We start from the raw sequence: 19,496 nt of genomic DNA, 5'->3' as shown, positions 1-19,496 counted from the left end.
CCTGATAGATGTCTATAAGAGATACATTACACTTTGTATGTTGTAGTTATGGACCATCTGGTTCAGTTTTTGCCATCACTGTTGGATTCTGTTTCTTTAATGGTTTTGAACCTTGGGCAAATCACCCCTACTGTGTCCTTTAAATTTTTTTTACAATATATTGTGCTATTACAATATCTCAGGTCTTTAAACACTTTCTATCAATCATTAAATATTGGTTTTAATGTTTTATTACATTACAATTGTTTTGTTTTGATTTTCTAAGCCTTGTCAGACTTGGTGAATTACCAATTGAATTGCTTACACCTTACGGATTCTGTTCCGTAATGTTGTTTTCAACAGACGTAACAAAAACGCAAAAAACCCGGTGACCACAGTCTACTTTTTTGTGTTGTGGATGTTGTCCCATTAAATAGACATCTATTCACTCAAAAAAGCGCTGCATATACCATGCTGTACTCTACATGGCAGCTGTCATCTGTTGTTTGCGCATACGTCTGCAGTGACACTTAAGTACGCACAAGAGTGCTTCTATTGCGTACAAGAACCTCATTAAACTGCCTGACCTCCATTTGATGCACCACTAGATGGACCTCTGGGGCAAGATTAACCTTGCCAGAAAAACAGACAATTAACGTCATATACTTTTCAAGCAACCAGATATTGTCTGATAAGAGGGCACAGTCAAAAACCATGAATTTAAACATTTAAATCATTATCAAAAACTCATCCTAAATATAAGCAAGGCCAGGGTTTAAGGTTTTAAAACAAACAAAATGGACGAACCAGACAGTGTTTAACTACCAATAAATGCTGTGCCTCTCTATTTCTGTGTAAGAAGAAAGGTGTTATCTTTGTTTAGAAGGCATCAAAAAGGCTTCCATGACTGTAAAATACAACAAAGTTATAAAAAAACAACTGTTTATATAGAAGGTATTGTGACGTTTTGCGACTGTGAACCTGATATTCACTCATAACCAGCACACTTTCTAATCTCGAAAAGAGATGCATCCATTGGAGGAAAGAGGAACACGAACTGTGGAAATGCCTTGAAAGTATAGATGCCTGTTGGTTGTGCATGTATGGTTCATGTTTGTTGGTAATGTCCAGTTAGCAGAGCATGATGAGATGTGAATACCACCCCATAATGGCTGCTCATGCAGTCACGCATCCTGGTCTAGGCTGAGTAGGCCTAGGGCGGGAGGTCCAAGAGGCGGCAGTCTAGGGTGACCACATTTTATCACCACTCCTTCCACACAGGTGCCTTATTAATGCTTTGCAGAGAAGGGTTTAATTGCTTGAGAGTCTTATCTGGGTTAAAATGTAGTGCAGTCCCACTGGTAAGCAATATAGACATGGAAAATTAGACAGGACTAATTTGGAGTACTGTGACATAGTAACGGGCTAAGCAATATATGGCCATATATTGTGACTGAATCCCCAGTATTTATGCCTTAGATAGATATTTTTGAATGGTATGGGTATGCTCTGAATTCTTGCTTTGTTTTGTGTACTTATTGGTCATTATTATTCTAGCAGCAACCCGGGAATGTTGCTGAATGTTTATGCCTTTTATGCTTTAAAGGTTTTGCGCTCTCCTGTTTTTTTGTACACATTTTATTTCTGATATATATATATATATATATATATATATATATATATATTATAATATACTACACAAAGTCATTACCAGACATGAGCAGTTTTACAGAATTAACCCCTCTATTGCCAGACATGAGCAGTTTCAGAGAATTAAACCATGTGTTACCAAACATGAGCAATTTCAGAGACTTAACCTCTCTGTCACCAGGCATAAGCAGTTTCAGAGAATGAACCACTCTGCTACCAGACATGAACGGTTTGTTTCCTGATGCTGGCTGTAGCTTACACTCTTCTGAACTCTCAGCCATCAGGAGAATTGAGAAGTCATCCTTCTCTCAGAGCTCTCTTTCAGGGATTAAGGCTGTCAGGACCTGGGACATAAAGTCCCACTGCCAGACTGTCCTGGGCAATCCGGGGCATGTGGTCACTCTACGTCGATCCCCTGCTACAAAACCAGGGTGGGCAGATCACCCTCTTGGACGATCAAGCCCCCAGTGCCCCGCTGCAAAATGAGCCCGTTACAAGGGATCTCCCCAACCAAACCACTGCTTTATGTCACAGCTTATTCACTAATTACATCAACGCCTTGTTGTGAGAATATTGGTATAATTTAAATTGTTGTAGTACCCAATATGAAATTTTATGGCATACATCTAACTTATCATTTAATAATTCCATGAAGATAAAAAAACGGTTTTATTCTGTTTTAGACACCTTTCCCAGCCTCACAAATTTACAAATTGCTTTCTAAACCCAAAAATAGCCTTTTTGAAAATCACATGTAAAGAATTGTTTTTCACAATCTTTTTTCCCACCTTCACAAACAAAGCAGCTATACAGTACATGTACAGTAAAAGCTACTGGAGATTGATGACTATCCAGAATGCCATATCATTGAAACCCACTCACTGATAAGTATTAGTGGAGCTGCTAGGGGTGGCCCATTAAGTATAGGAATGCAGGGAGAAACAAATAATGAGAAGGGTTCACCAGAATACTGGAATCCCTGAATGCATTTCCCACTTGATGACCCTCCTTTATCCCTTTATATTTCTATTGGTCCTTTTAGTTTCTTTTTTGTTCACTTTCATCTCATTTTTGCTCCAATAACACTACTACCCAGCAAAATACATGCACTGCCTGAGCTGCTTCTCTGCCATATGTTTGAACTCTGTGTTTGATGTGGAGTCCAGGGTGACGGCCTGCTTCCCTGGGTCTCCGGGCCAGTTTTTTACTCCTTCCGGCAGGACAGCATCAATTGGCTATGTCCACTCTCTTCCCACTTTCCTCACACTCCTTACCAACTAAATACTGTATGAGGCTATCCCTGATTCGATATAGGGACAGAAGTATTGGGACACTTGACCATTACACCAACAGGGACTTTTATGACATTGCATTCTACATACATAGACATTTATATGCAGTTGATCCACCCTCTGTCATTAATATGTGGTTGGCCCCTTTCAGCATACCAAGACAAATTGGACAATGCTATGCTTGTGGGAACAGTTTGGGGAAGGCCCTTTTCTATTCCAGCATGACTGTGCTCCAGTGGACAATAAGCCATAAAGACATGGTGGGGTGGGCTTGGTATGGAAAAACTAACTGCCTCCACAGAGCCCTGACCTCAAGACCATCAAACACCTTTGGGATGAACTGGAATGGAGATTGGGAGCCAGGCATTTTCTTCCCACATCAGTACCTGACAGGGATGGAATATATACATATATATATATTCCATCCCTACATACATCTAGTGCATAGCAGTGTAAATGCAGAGAGCTAATCTCTGTCTCTAGATCCAGGAAATTCAGGACTGTGGTTAAGGATAGTAGTAGTGCAGCTGTTTGGTTAAAGGTCTATTATTAATTTAATTTTAAATGTAATAGGTGTTATTAAAAATAAGGGGTACATTTCTTATTATATCACTAAAGTTATTTAATTTATTATCTTTATTTATTCTACCTACATTAGCATACCTAATTAACCCGAATTTGACGGGACAGGACTGAAAGAAAAAGGACTGTCCTGGGAAATTCGGGATTGTTGGCAGGTATGCAGATGGGTCAAAAACTCAAAATAAGATTAATTTTAGAGTTATAGGGTTGTAATGTAAGTTTAAGGATAGCAGTAGTGATGTCAAAAGAGTGATCTGATTGGACAAAGATCATATATATATATATATATATATATATGCCAATAGCCACATGATTCTATGTTTCCTATAATGATAACATCCCGTTATTATGCGAGATAGTAGCTCCTAGATACTTTCTACATGAGGATCATCACCAGCTGTAACATACAGTGTGTACAAAGCATGCTGTAGTCTGGTTTTCTTTTATCAATACTCAACTAGTTGCTTAGTGACCGACTTACAATAGGTTTTTTTGGCGTGAACTCGTTGAACCTGCGCAGAACACTCTGCATACCTTCTGAATAAATAACATCGTGTTTTAGTGAACAAAGGAAAAGGAAATGTAGCATACTACAGTAATTAAATCCTTTAATGTGTAGTACCCCCTTAAAGACTTTACTTATAAAATCATAATACAAATTTCCCCAACCCCGTGATTTATTAACTTTTTGACACTGAGGGTGGTACACCATAACTCCAACTATCACATCATTAAATTTACTTTTTAATTATATGTGCTATTGGTATAAGGTAACCTAGTTTTTTCCACCGGGTATTTGTGCAATAATTGACTTAAAAATGTACATTAGTATTCACTGACCCACACAGCTGGCATAGATCACAGGTCGCACACCCCAAAGGCCAGCCCTGGCAACCAGATTGCATCTACAGGACTTGCCCAGCACCCAAGTTGAAAAGTTGAAATATCTGAGCATCCCAACTAGAATGTTTTACTGGAAAATGATAGCTGAGATTTCTGTGTGACAATTTATAACGGTGACAATTTAATAATGGCTTTGATTAGAAGTATTATTAAAGCTATTTGGTTACCACAGTTAGGGAGTCACTATAAGAGAATGTTTGCGATGAGCTGTTTAAAAGGTTAAATGTTTAAAGTGTATGAAGGTCTTCTGCTAAACATGTCCAATGGCATTAATAAGTAGTGACCTATATATATATATATATATATATATATATATATATATATATATATGTTTTCTAGGGAGTGTATATACATACATACTTTCAAACATTTCAAATGGCCAAAGGTATTCATAAGATGTATGGGGCATTAGACTGTCCCTTTAGCTATAATAGTAACACAAACCCGAGAAATACTAATTACACTAATACCGTTTTATTTTTGACAAACGTTTAATACAGTGTAGATAAAAAAATATTGCACAATGCTTATTCTACATCTACGGTACTAGAAAATCAGAAAAGAGTAGGAGTGGATGCCTCTTGTAGCCATGGAAACCACTTACAGAACAATTCACAGGCGTTTTGCATTCTATTTCTAAGCAACAACAGAGATATTGTGATATATAGACCCCTCATCTGATCTTTAAACTGATACTCAGAGCCACCTTTTCTGTGCACTAAGCCTTAAAGGAATACAAAATATTTATAAAGCAACCATGTGGTCTGTGGCATTGTATCATGTAACAATTTGCACATGGATAGATACTGTATGAGTCACAAGGTGAATGTTTTTGGTTTTCCCATAAGTATTGCGTAAATATGAAATATATGCAGGGGTGGTCTGGCTCACAGGGGAGGGGTGGTGTTAGGCCAGGAGAACTGAATCCTTCAGTGGGCCGGTGGGCATCTGTTCGATGCGCACAGAGAACATCCGCTGCTGCCAGCACTTCCTCTGGGGCTTCTATCATGGAGCGCCGGCATCACATGACCTTCTGGTGCTCTACTATAGAAGCCCCAGCGGAAGTGCTGGCAGCAGCGGAGGTTGTCTGTGCGCATCCCTCAGCCAGTGAACGTTTGCGGGATGTGCAAACCTCCAATTTTGGGACAGTCCTGGCATTTGGGAGCTTGTACCGGTACATGTTCCTAGAAATAAACAGACCTCTGCATTCAGCATTCCCAAACACTGTGTGCCGGCAATTGAGGAAGCAAGGAAGTCGCGCACACATCAAGGGTGCAAACGTGTCTTTGGGTATGTTAGTGTGTATGTGTGTCTGGGTATGTTAGTGTGTGTGTGTCTGGTTGTGTAAATTGGAGTATCTGGGTATGTTTGTGTTATAGAATCTGCACCAAAATAAACAGGCGGAGCTAAATTATCCCAATTATGTGGGTTTAGCAGACTGGGTGGATCTTTGGGGCAATAGGTGTGGTAAATTTTCAAATAAATGTTTTCTTCAAATGTATTGCTTAATCTGTAAACACATTTCATCTGTAAACACTGTTATATGGGTTTACTTAATGAACTGAACTTTTATATGTAGATTTTGGGAAAAGTGACCAATCCACTTGAACGCTGTGTATATGTGTTTGTTTATAGCTTATCAATTCTATGTCTGTTGGAAATCCAAATTGTAGACACGCCAAGTTTCCTAAACAAAACAGCTTCACAAACACTCTGTTTCTTTTAAAATAAAAATTCAATCAATTTCCTCTAAGTGGTATTTTCTCTCAAATAACTCATGTATCTAACGCTTCTTCAAGATTTTGCAAACTATAATTTATAATTCAAAACTTGTGATTAAGAATGTTTACTAGGAGTGGACTGATGAAAAGATACAAATTACCACATTTACACAAAATTAAATTTACACTTTTTCTATGTAACAAAAAAAATCATTTACTGAGCTTACAAATCTCGCCTCAGGCCTTAATAGTTCTTCATGCTCCTTGTTATAGATAAAGCCAGCAAGTTTAATTTTCAAGATCTCACTTTTTAGATGTTAGAGGAACCGGGGAATGAATTTATGCCTTGTTTCTTCAAACGAAAGCTGTGAACAGAACTTTCATCATATGACATGCTCTCATACAATTTAAGAAGAAAGGGTTTTTATGTTCTTCCATGCTTTGTCTGCGTAATGATACAGATCAAAAGATCATAAGAATAGGTTACTCTAAAAGGACGATACGTGTAACTAGCCCGTTATATATGTTTTCATTTTAAGACACCCAGTTCATAGTGTTATACTATTTCATATAATAGTATGTTATTTTTTTTGTTTACTTATTTTATGTAGAAGTGATATACCTACTGCTCGGCGAATTATTCAGGGGTATAATGAGACATTAGGAAATGCACTCTCATTTATTTCAATGGAAGTTTTTTTCACTGCTTCAAGCAGGAAATCAGCATATCCGGGTACATTTTGGCTCCGGCTACCCAGAGCCCCCCCTGTGGGATGCAGGCAGGATGTCACACAGGTTCCCGCTGACATCAGTGAACGTTCCCGCTGACATCACGGGGCGTTACAAAAACTGATGCCGTGACCCAGAGTTTTCCAGTGGTGGCTCGGGGAAGCAGTGCTTTACCCGGGGTCTCTAGGCAAAACCCAGAGAGTATTTTAATCAGTGCAAAACTTTGTAAAACATTGAAGATGCGGAGCTACACCTCTGGAGCTTCTGCTAAAGATAAGTGATATGTATGTATGTATATATATATATATATGTTATATATATATTGTGACAAAGTTTATGTGAGAGTTGTGGAAGGAAGGTATTTAGGACCCATAAATCCTCCATAGCCTCTACCCTCACACTGGCTCCCAATTTACAGGCTTCACAATTCACATAAACCTGCATCTTTTTATTATAAAAGACCGTTGTCCTGTACATAATACAATAGGGGGTTGTGCTTTCTACCAATAGAAAAAGCGGCCTGTTTTAACATATTATATGTGTTGAACACAGTGATAATGAAAACAGACTCCTGAATTTACAGAAGGACACCTGAAGTCTAAAATATTTTAATCTATGAATGGTGGTCCATTGAAAGGTATCACAAGCTTCTTTAGACTATCAGACCCCGCTGCTGTAAAAGCTTTTGGCATTATTGAAAATACTTACTAAACAACTACTATATACTATCACAATGGGAGCTCAACTGATTTTAAAGTTCAGTAAAAGCGTGACTGTAAGGTTATTTGGAGGGACATTGGGACAGTACCGGAAAATCAGGACTCTTCTGCGGACACTTGGGACGAATATATACATTCAGAGATCCTTGACCCTACCTGTAACTTAACACACTTATACATCTACCTTTATTAAGAGAGCATCTGATGAGGAGCTTAATGACATTTACATGGCCACTGGCTGACCATGTGCAGCCACTTTCTTACACTCTCACAGCATGCAGTCGCACTTTCCAAGACCAACTCTGACACTGGAGCAGCAGTAAGGGTAAATATGGGCTATTACCAGCCAGCGGCCCACCAGACATTTGCCTGATGTACCAGATGGACAGTCTGGGCCTGCTCACAAGCCTCATTATATACCTTTTGAGAATCATTACTGACAACATACAGTTTTTAGATATGTTCAAGTAAGAAAATTCTTGTGACTAGTTATAATGTTACAAGTTTAGAAAAAAGCTCAGCCCAACTTGGAAACTACAACGGTCCATTCTGTATTAGGTCCTTACTAAATGGCTTCTGGAACGGAATACTCACCTTAAAGGGAATGCTGCTTCTATACCTTATGACACGGGTCTTCACTTTATTCATATGCTACGCAGTATTAATATTCTGATTATGAACACCAAGATGTTACTCCTTCTTAACCAATGAAATGATTTGTAGATAGAAATAAGCTAATATAAATGATATGCCTGGAATAAAATTGTGAATGTAAAATAAATGTTAGCACCTCATTATGGTTTCCGATGGCTTTCTAGGCCAATTGGCAGTGGTATAATTGGTATAACTAATGGAGATCTAGAGGGTGCTGGGGCCCCTGGGCCCACAAGGTCCTGAACCCACTGCATCCTTTCATCTGGCGTTTATGGTAAGCAGAGAGATCCGGACTTCCAGTGTAGATCCTGATACAGAGGAGCAGGGAAATGGAGATATGTCCAGAAATTACAAAAAATGGCCCCCAAAACTGTTTTATCAAAATTATGTTTGGAATATTGGCTTAATTTTATGGTTTAACTATTTCATCATCTCAATAATGTTTAGCTTTAATAACACTTAAATGGACCAACTGGGCAGATTCAGCATATATAAATGGATAGAAATTGTGGTAAATTATTATCTTGTATGGGTTGACACGTTTGACACATTTCTTTATTTCCCCAGGAATTGCACAACCTCTGGCATCTTAAGGACAGCTGAAGAAGTATTTGCAAACTTAAACTCTAAAAGACTTGAAAGGGCATGATAAGAAGTGATAGAAGTGATCTTTTTTACTCATTTATTTTGCCAGCCTTACTGTATCCATTTTTGCTAATGAGGTAAAGGACATGTGTTCTCTTAACCGGGCTGATGATGACCACAGGAGCCCACAATAGTTATCATAATTGTTCGTATGTTCCACTTAATGTACAAAAACATGTTTGTTCACCTGGTATACAGCTATAGGTGGCTTAACGTGTCACGTTTATGAGTAAATATGGTGTGGAAATAGTGCTTCAAAAGATACATAAACAGTGGCTATTAAAAGTGTGTCTAGAAGACGAACCAACACAATATCATAGCATTGTACTTTAGAATAGCTGTCCACCATTCTCCAATATCAACGATGTGCTAAGATTTTCTGCTTCTAATGCAAGACGAAAAGTCTTTTCGAGGTAAAATAAATTTTTAGGTTTGGAGTTAATCTATCAAATAGTACACTCAAGACCATTAAAATAGGCATACTTTCTCTTTCATCCCCTGATGAGGGACACCAAAAAGGCAGCCCAGTAAAGGCTTAACCACATCCCAAATCACCACCAAGACAGGAACAACTGGGTCGTACAGCATAAGCCTCTGTAAATATGTCTGTCTGTCTTGTTACCCTAAAATTAAAGTCCAGGTCTCGAATATGTTAATTATTAACTGCATCAGTGGAACGATCCATTGGCAGAACTGGCTTTGAGATACCCTTTTTGAAGTGCATAATGCTGTGTCTTTAGCAGGATTCCATTATTCTGCAATTACACACAATAGCAATTATTTTTCCATTGATTTTTCCATTTTATCATGTTATTTTCATTGTTTCCTGTGAGCGTTTGGTAGATAATTAGTATTGCTCACCGATCTCATTAAGTACTACTAAGACAGAAGAGTGTCCTTTACTTCAGTTAATCAATTTATTTTAAGCCATATAGTGCGGATTTAAGATCAGACTAAAAGTTATTTCTGTTTTCACTGAATTCCCAAGTACTGATGTGGCAATACTGGCATCTTGCTTGAATAGTAAAGGTCAACTTATATAAAAGGTTATACTTATATAATATATATAAAATTATATTATTAGTATCATTATTACAAAATATTATCACATGATGTGAAGGCAGTCTGGTGAGAATTGACAACTTAATGATACATTCATGACCTATTTTCATGTAAATATATTGGAGTCTTTTTTGACTTTATCTTATTGAACTTCTGCCCCATGCGCCTGTACTGAAGCAGGGTGCGTTTGTATAGGGTGCAGGGTGCATTTATGCACATGCTCAGTTGCAATCCTATGGATGCTAAATGTAACAATGAATGTTAAAACTCTGTTTTAAAGCCAGTTATGATGTTTCTTTGAAAGATGGGAACAATCTGATTTTCCCAGATTGGGACATCCTAATCGACTGCATTATATTCATTTTGAGGGGCATTTCAAATTCTTATTGCTTTTACTAAATGGAGGTCACTCTTTTTCTGAAATAAAAACTTAGCTCACAACTGTCCCACTTCATGCAGGGAAGTCCTGATTTGGGAGCTCTGTCCTACCAGCATGCTTTTTCTGTCTGCACTCTTCTTTATCTCGTTTCAGGAAGTACGGTGGGGCAATTTGGTAAGGAGAGTGGTGAAGTGGTGCCCCCTTTACCAACCTGGAATGTTGGAAGGTACATTAAAACATTGTGTCTTCTAACCACAAGAAATGATCGTGTATTGTGTTGGAAGATGATGTCCTCAGAGAGTCCCTCATGCAACAATACAATTTTCACACCTACAGAAGTAGGGTGTCAGGTAACATGTTATGAACTATGTTACAATACAATTAATCTCACATTCGTTACAGTGTGACAAAAACACAATACTAATCTGCGATATAACCGCATTAAGTGTATAATCCCATATGTATTTTTACTAATTTACTAGTACCCTCCGCACAGCTTTTGCACTTATACCCTCCTAAAGGCATAAATGAGTATTTTTTATATAACCTTATAACCTTATTAAAGGTTATTACAGGAGGTGGTTCTTTTTGACCAAAATGTGTCGGCATAGGCCAATATAGGTATATTGCCAAGCACTAAAATTACTATGCCTGTAAACTATTCTGTAAACAAAATTAAAAGCCTTTTGGATCTATTATAGAATAATGGTGGCTAATGCTTGGCCACCCCTTAGCAGCTGTTGACTATAGTTTTGTGATGAAGAGCAGTCCTCCAATGCTCTGCTCTATGTAATGCCCCGGGCCCTTCCACATTCTGCACAGACAATCAGTGGCGCATCTACCTTTGGCATAACCCAGGCAGCGCCGCCAGCCGCACCCTCTGAGATGCCATCCTTACGGCTGAGTGATGGGATATGACATGCAGCACGGTGTGGAAGTTAACTATTGAGGGAGTGCTGACTCTATTTTACTCTCTGCCACTTATTACACATTCAGCAAGTTCTGAGGTTCGAGAGAAGACCAGTAAGTGGCTGGTCTGGGCTACTCTGATGAGCCACTACCTTAAACTTTTTTAATTTATAGTTAAGTGCAATTCCAAAAAGGAGGTCTAGAAGGAATTTAATCAATGAATGAATCCTTTTTGTGTTCCTTTTATGAGTTTGTATGCATTCCCCTTCTGTTTTGGGTGATACTGGTTTGTAACCATTGGGATGTTGTCTTCGATATGTTCTGTTGGCTGCAACATACTTGGGCCCCCTTTCCAGAACTGCAACCCTCCCCCAACTTAACTCTTGCCAACTCTCCCCCTGATGTGTTGATGTTTCAAAGAATGTAAATTAGTAATTCCTATTTTTACTGTAATAGGGAAAAATGGCCAGGCTGAAACAGCCTCTGGCTAAATTGTCAACCATAAGACCACCGAATCTCATTTGTCTATTAAGAGCAAGAGAAGTAATGTTAAAATGCTCTGTTTTGCTGTAGTTCAGACACGTAGCACTTTATTTTTAGCAAATTCCTAAAAGTACTTCTTAAAATATTTATTATAAACAAAAAGCTTGTTTAAAATTTAAAATATCACTACTTTTTGTAAGGCACGTGCACCATTCATTTGGGTAACTCTTCCTTCTGAATCTATAACCCTTTGTACTATTTCTTAGAAAATGTTTCTAAATGTATATTTAACAGTTGAAATGATTTAAGGTCGGAGGGGAAATAATAAATAACAAGCTTGGAAAAGAATATGAGAACTGATGCATTAAGTTAACAAAAGACACATGTTCTTTCGTCACATCACTGTCCCATGGGGAAAAACTTGTGGAGCTTGTTCTGCTCCATGTTGAAAATAAACAACCAGAAAAAAAACCTTCTTTTTGTTTACTTATAAAAGAATAATTACTGTGGAAAATTAAGACTAATCAATCCTCTGCAGATGTTCTTCAACATCCAGAGCTTGCAGTCTAAGTCCGATAGTGGAATGAACACGAATAAACCCAAATTTATAGAACACCTGTCAATAGCTCCAGATTTAGATAGAAATATAGAAATCAGTCCTTGACGAGACGTCTTAGATTCAAGATAACCATATGCCTTCCCAATGTAAGTTCTCTCGCTTTATTAGCTGCTATCATTTCTGCAGGGAAGATGTTTGACTTATCTACCAAGAATGTAAAATTCCCTTAAATTCCCTCTAAGCCTCCGACCCTCTAGTTTTAGGTTATTATCTCTTATTCTAACATTTCTCCTCTTTTGAAATAAACTTCCATTCCGTTCAGGTAAGGTTAGATTGCTACTGGCTATTGAGAAACATTTTTTTTTTTTTTAAATAAAGGTTTAAGAGTGCCACCATCTTTTCTAAAATGACTTTGGTATAGTTACTTTTGACACGTGACAGCCTTACAAAGCCTTAAACAACGTACACTTTGCCTCGGGAAACCTTTTTTTTTTTTTTAAATTGAGCTATTCATAAATGTCCTAGTTAAAGGCAAACCATATATCACAAGATATAGTGTTACAAACGTAAAAAGTAACCATCATTTCCACATCCATCTATATCAACATACACACAAAAAACATTTTTTTTGGTAAATGTATTAAGTATGTTTATTTCTGCATCCACAAATATTGGCACCATTGGTATGAGCAAAGAAGGCTGGGAAAAATAGTTTTTATTGTTTAACCTTTTGTTTTTTCTTACACGAATATGCAAAAATACTCTGCTCTCATTGATATCAAACAATTGCAAACAACACAATGTTAAATATATGTGTGGCACAATTATTGGCACCCCTATGAATTCATATGAGAAAAAAAATATATTTGAAGTATGTTCCCATTATTTTAAGTATTTTAGTGCATCTGGGTGACTAGCAACAGGAAATTGTTCAACCATGACTTCCTGTTTCCCAGGGGTATGGATATTAGGCAACACATAGGCCAAAGTGCCTTAGCCATTCATCAAAATGGGTAAGACCAAGGAATATAGCTGTAATGTGTGGCAAAATATTGTTGTTCTTCACAAAATGAGAAGTGGCTATAGGAAAAAAGACAAAGCATTTAAAAATCCAATTTCCACCATTAGGGCAATCATTAAGAAGTTCCAGTCAACTAGAAATGTTATGAATCAACATGGAAGAGGACGTGTGTCTATACTGTCTCCACGCACTGTGAAGAGGACAATTCGAGTAGCCAAAAATCTCCAAGGATCACAGCTGGAGAATTGCAGAAGTTAGTTGCGTCTTGGGGTCAGAAAGTCTCCAAAACTACAATTCAACATCATCTAGACCACCACAAGTTGTCTGGAAGGGTTTCAAAAATAAGGCCTCTACTCTCATCCAAACACAAACTCAACCATGTTCAGTTTGCCAGACACTACTGGAACTTAAAATGGGATGGGGTTCTATAGTTAAATGAAACCAAATGTTTTATTGACCATGAAATCAATATCCTACCATGGTCATCCCAGTTCCCATAGAAAACCTGTGAGGTGAACCAAAGAGGAGAGTCCACCTGCGCCAACCTCAAAATTTGAAGGATCTGTGGAGATTCTGTAAGGAGGAATGGTCTCAGATCCCTTGCCATGTATTCTCCAATCTCATCAGGCATTATAGGAGAAGACTCAGAGCTGTTATCTTGGCTAAGGGAGGTTACTCAAAGTATTGACTAAAAGGGTGCCAATAATTGTGCCACACATATACTTAATATTGTATTTTATAAACAATTGTTTGATATCCATGAGAGCAGTTTTTGTGGGTCATAGTACCTGTATGGTGGTGCATTTAAGTGATACCACTGTCCTAGGCTTGAGCCAAAGTACCTATCTGAAACTGCATGTCCCCATGTATTAGTCCACTGCCCCTTATGAAGTACAGGTAGGGGTACTACAGAAGCTGTGTTGGCTAGGCATTAAGCTCTGTAATCCAAATCTGATGATTACATCAGATCGGTGGCCATTATCATATCCCAGGATCTTGTGCCTACACGTTGTCAGACGGCAGGGTTTCTTTCACCTTTATCACACAACCCGCAGGGCCAAAATATTACAAACTTTTACATCTGAAAGCCAAGCGGCATAACTGAGCGAGACAGTGTAGCAACTGCACCATCTTTTTAAACCCCCCTCAGGGTGACAATGCATCACATATGTATGTTGAGCAATGCATTGCTTTTCCTCCCCACTCTTCCCCCATTTACCCAAAATCCTGTAGGCACTTCTATCCCCTCACCTGCTACAGTTTCTGCGTATTCTTATCTTTAACTTCAACACTATCACCTTTCTCTTTCCTCTACCACAACCAATAGTTCCTCTTATGAAGAATGATCAGAGGGGTCGCTATAGGTGGGCTAAGGGACCAAAGCGAAGAGTGTTTTGGTGGGTATACTTCAGCCCCATGTCTCTAGGGCTGCATGCTAATTCCTACTTCTACCGGGCAACTTCACAGAATCAATGCTTCAGTTGCTTAATAACCTTAAAGCGTGCAGAAACTTGCATGGAGAGTGCCAGCTGCACTGAAGCCGGGGCTCTGAATGAAGTAAGAAGTGGGGGTGAGGCAACGAGAGTGTGTATGTGTAACTGCATGGTGTGTATACATGTGTAGTAGTGTATGGTATAAGCATGTGTGTGAGTGTATGCTGTAAGTGAGTGCGTGTCACTGTATACTGTTAGTATGAGTGTGTCAGCATATGTGGTTTATGTGTTAGCAATAGTGTGTGTTAATACTTGGTCTTAGCATGTGTACGTGTTAGTGTTTAGTGTTAGCGTTAGTGTGTGTCAGCATTTGGTATTGGTGTCAGGGGTGGGCTTACAGTTAGTGGGGCCTAGGAGAGGGAAAGAGAGGGAAAGATGTGTGTATTTATAGGTTAGTAGGGTAGGGGAACAAAGGACACCAATCTGGGGGACATATTTCACTGCCCACCTTCCAGCTGCACAGAGATAAAAAGTAATTGTAGAAAAGGTAGGTAAAAGTTTTGCATATAGTGCATGTCGCATCTCCTATTATGCTTTTGTCCTATATGTTTTTGGAACCTGGCATCCCTGGGTATGATGCTGAAGCAGGATGAGGTACCTACAGCTCTGCTGCAGAGCAAGTGACAGATGTTCCTGGGAAGGACCCAGGATTAATGGTCTCTGATGGGAAACCTTTGGTCTTTATACAGGCAGCACTTGGGCACTATGGGCCCACCTTAACACTCCCTTGCCATCAGTAGTGCTTTTAGTTTTTAAGGAAACTGGAAAAAATCCATAAACATATCCAGTCAATCATAGGGACAGACCGTTTAAACTAATCTCTATACTCTTCAAGCAAAACCTAATACTGTAAGCTATACATACAAACCACAAACCAATTAGTAATTACGGTCCTAAGTATTGTGTAGCCCATTCTCAGTCCCATATTATCCACTAGGAACCCTAGACATGTGCCTGCTGGACACGCATCTGCACGCTACACGGCCATGTAGATTCAGTTGATGGCTCCATACTAAAAGATGTGATATGCCACATGTGCAGCAAGGAAGGTACTTAGGAAGTGCCATCAGTCACTGGCCCAACAGGCATTTGACCAGTTTTCCTGATGGGGGGGGAGGGCAAAAGTCATTTACCTAGAGGCCCAGGTAGGTTTAAAGCCAGCAATGAATACAGTGCTGCTTTAAAAACCTTTGCAACTAAATGTAGCATTAGAGTGATCATTTTAATTTTGTATCATCATAGTACATCTGAATGTCCAAACCCTTCCCCCCAAAAAAACAAATGTATAGGGACACCCCAGCCATAATGCACTTTTTGTGCTGTACTCTTGGAAGAATGCATATTAAAATACCCAGTGTAGTTTAAAATGCATTCTTCTATAGTGGGGTATCAGGGACAGTAAACTATTTATAGCTAGAGACACTTAATTATCATGGAACCTAAAAGCTGGCATTGATAAGTTGTTTCTCCATCAGTGGAAAAAATAAGATGACAGATCTTTTAAGGTTAAATTGCTTAACATACTGAAGAGAGTAATGAATGTTTTACCAGCCCACCCCTAATGTTGCCTTTAAAAGAAATACATCAAACCAAAATAAGGTTCAATTTTTCACAAAACTAACCAGAGAATGTTTCCATTCTAAATGGACAAAATGTAGTGTTAACATACAACAGCACCTGTATATATGCCCACTATCGAAAACAAGACCCGTGCATTCTCAATATAGAGGTGGCATTGGCTGGCCCATACTTCAATGAAGTATTTAAAGTATTTAAAGTAGATTGTAAGCTCATTTGAGCAAGGCCCTCATCACCTGTTGTTCTGTAAGTCAAATTGTTATGTTATATAATAAGAATGAATAAATATGAATTGTAAGCTTGTGAGCAGGACCATCTAATGTACCCTTTGAATGCACGTACTGTAAGGAGCGCTGCATAAATTGTTGGAACTACGTAAATAAAAGATAATATTAGTTTTGCAGTATTTCAATACTATAGTTCTGCCTACTTGAAAAGTGAAATAACGGAGGCCGTATATTAATTCTGACCATGCAATTAATAATAACAATGGTTTCCAAGGTGACTACACCAGTTTTACTGATTCCTGATGTTACAGCCTTACCTTCACACTGGTGTGGCTGGTCTGTGTCTCAGCCTCTATGCAGCTCTGTTGTCCTGGGTCCCTGCGTTCCTTGCGGGAACCTGTGCGAGGAGCAGCCGGGTAACGACTCTGGTAGGTGAGCACAGAAGGAATGGAGTCGGCTGCGTCTGTCTTGATGAAGAGACCATGCAAGGTGGCAGCAGTGCCCTGAGATATGGTGGTAGTCTGGTGTGGGGAATTGGACTCATCCGAGTCCCGGCAGTAAATCACCCCACTCTGAGACACGTGGATGCTCGGAGCGCAGCCCATCCCTATGACAGGTGCCAGGAGGGTGACACTTTGGCACCCTCTGGGGATGCTCTGGCCTGGAAATTACCGGAAAAGAACTACCTGTAGGAATATCTTCTTCCTAACTAAAGCATTGGCTTAGCAAGTAGCAGTCCACAAGACATAGCTATAATAGCCTCTCTGATCTCCAGTCTATATTAGGCCCAGACTTATTCAGTGGTGGCTGATCCTAAACCAAAAAATCAAAAAAATATAATATTCCAGGTTGTACAAAGGACACATAGTAACATGACACCTAACAATCAGACCTCTTGTGTCAGCTCGTAAAGCAGATCCATTAAACAAATAACAGAGATTAATGTATATTCTGCATCAATGTATAGACAAATATATTTCAGGACCTGCAATAGCTTCCTTTATATACTAACCTTGCTACAGTGTTACATTTGTCAGCCAAGTGATTAGTTTATGTGCCAAACAACAAGACCTCAATAGAAATGATGCATGTAACACAACACACACAACATCAATAAGTAACCATCAGCACCACAATAAGCTCTACTATGGCCTTCAAACCAATTGCCTCCATCCACACAGTGCTATTCCAAGTCTCCTTCGTACCACCAGTTGCACAATCACAGTGAGTGGAGTCATTAAGACCCCATAAAATATCTAATAGGATTCCCTGAGTGTCTGATAAAGGCAATGAGGACCTGAATGAGGACTCCTCCTGAATGAGTGTCACCTCCTGATGCAGCACAGTGACCCAATAAATCTTCCCATCTGCTACACACTCATGTTCTCAGCCCCAGAGCCGGTGCAAAGCTCTGACATCATGTCCTCTCTGAGTTCATACGGGAAAAAAAAGACTTGCACCTCTATGGTTAAATGACATGCAGCCCCATCCATAGGCAGCAGCTCGTGTCACTGCACCATTCCATAGAACACGCCATTCATTTACACATCTGAGCGCTCATCCATTGCCTTGTGCCTAATCGATGGCAGCTAGTCCCACTCCTTCAGATCCAGCTCACGTCTTTGCTCGTGGATCGTGACCGTGTCTAAATCACCCAGATGCTGGATTTGCTGCAGATGCTGAGCTCTGGATCTCCTGGTATCATCTAAACCCCGGCGGCTGCGTTCCACCCGGCCGCTAAGCGCTATAATCCGGTGCGTGCAGAACGCTCACACAGCCCTGGTCTCTTCTGAGCCCTCCCTGCCCTGTCAAAGATACTGCTGCTGCTGCTGCTGCCGCTTCCCCTCCTCCTGCTAGGAAGCAACAAGGCGTTGTCTCATTCACTCACATCTCATCTCTTATCTTTGCACTTGCACCCTTATTACCTCCTGCTGCCAGGGGTTGATGGTTGCTGATGGGTACCATGGGGTCTGCAGCAGACCAACCTGATGACCACCTACTCTCCCATGGGCTCCCATGCCCAGGTATTCCTCGGTGGGGTTGGAACTTGTGCTGAACGGTGGCTGCTGTAAAAAAAAGCCTAAGTTTCATCTAAATTTTTTAGGCAGAATATCGTAATGATGTCATATTTAAGGAAAAAACAGCTGCTAAAGCAATACAGAGGAAATGTTTAAGATTAAGTCGTATGCAAGTTGTATGACAATAATGGGATAACCATCAGTGGTATCATGTATGTACTGCTACTGCAGTCCCACCATAAACTATATGATTACACAGTAAAATAACAATCACACATTCCCTTTCTACACATGAATGTATCAGTTCCAGTAGGGCCAATAGGGTCAATGCATAGATCCATTTGCTGTACATGTAATATATTACAGCCAGCAATGGGTTAGACAGTTCCTCTTACTACAGATCTGCTGAATTCTTATATCTTCATACATTTGACTGTATTTTGCATGCACTCGTCGTAATAAACATTGCAAATAAACTTGTAGCTCTCCTTATAGATGGAGGCTGAGGGAAGGGGTGAGTGTGAGCTGCATAGTTTATCAGAGAGAGTAGCTGTGTGTATATATGTAAGTGTATGGTTTTAGATACTGTGTGCTTATACTTTTAAGAGTATGGTGTTAGAGTGTGAAGGCGTATGTTTGCATGTATGTAAGTATATGGTGTTGGTGTATGGTGTGTGTGTGCATGTATGCATAACTGATGTTAAAGTGGTATGTGTATGTATATGTAAGCATATGGAGTTAGAGTGGTTATTAGTGTGTATGTCTCTAAAATTGTATGTGTACAGTATGTTGCAAGAGTGTGTATATGTATGTATGTATAAAGTGTTAGTGGGTATGTGTATATGTATGTGTGTTTATGGTGTTAGAGTGGCTGTATGTATATATTTGTAAAG

At 39.3% G+C, this 19,496-nt stretch overlaps 1 protein-coding gene across 1 annotated transcript in view; it reads right to left on the bottom strand.

Annotated features, from left to right (window-relative positions):
* Positions 1-17,190, bottom strand: part of PDE8B (phosphodiesterase 8B) — a 40,803-nt gene extending 23,613 nt beyond the window's left edge. The window contains exon 1 of the mRNA XM_053447973.1: positions 16,903-17,190. Coding sequence (XP_053303948.1) covers positions 16,903-17,190 — 288 coding nt within the window. The remainder of the gene's footprint in view (positions 1-16,902) is intronic.
* Positions 17,191-19,496: the final 2,306 nt, after the last annotated feature.

The sequence above is a fragment of the Spea bombifrons genome, chromosome 1, assembly GCF_027358695.1.
Source record: "Spea bombifrons isolate aSpeBom1 chromosome 1, aSpeBom1.2.pri, whole genome shotgun sequence".
In the NCBI taxonomy this organism is placed as follows: domain Eukaryota; kingdom Metazoa; phylum Chordata; class Amphibia; order Anura; family Pelobatidae; genus Spea; species Spea bombifrons.
This window is presented reverse-complemented; position numbering and strand designations above follow the sequence as displayed.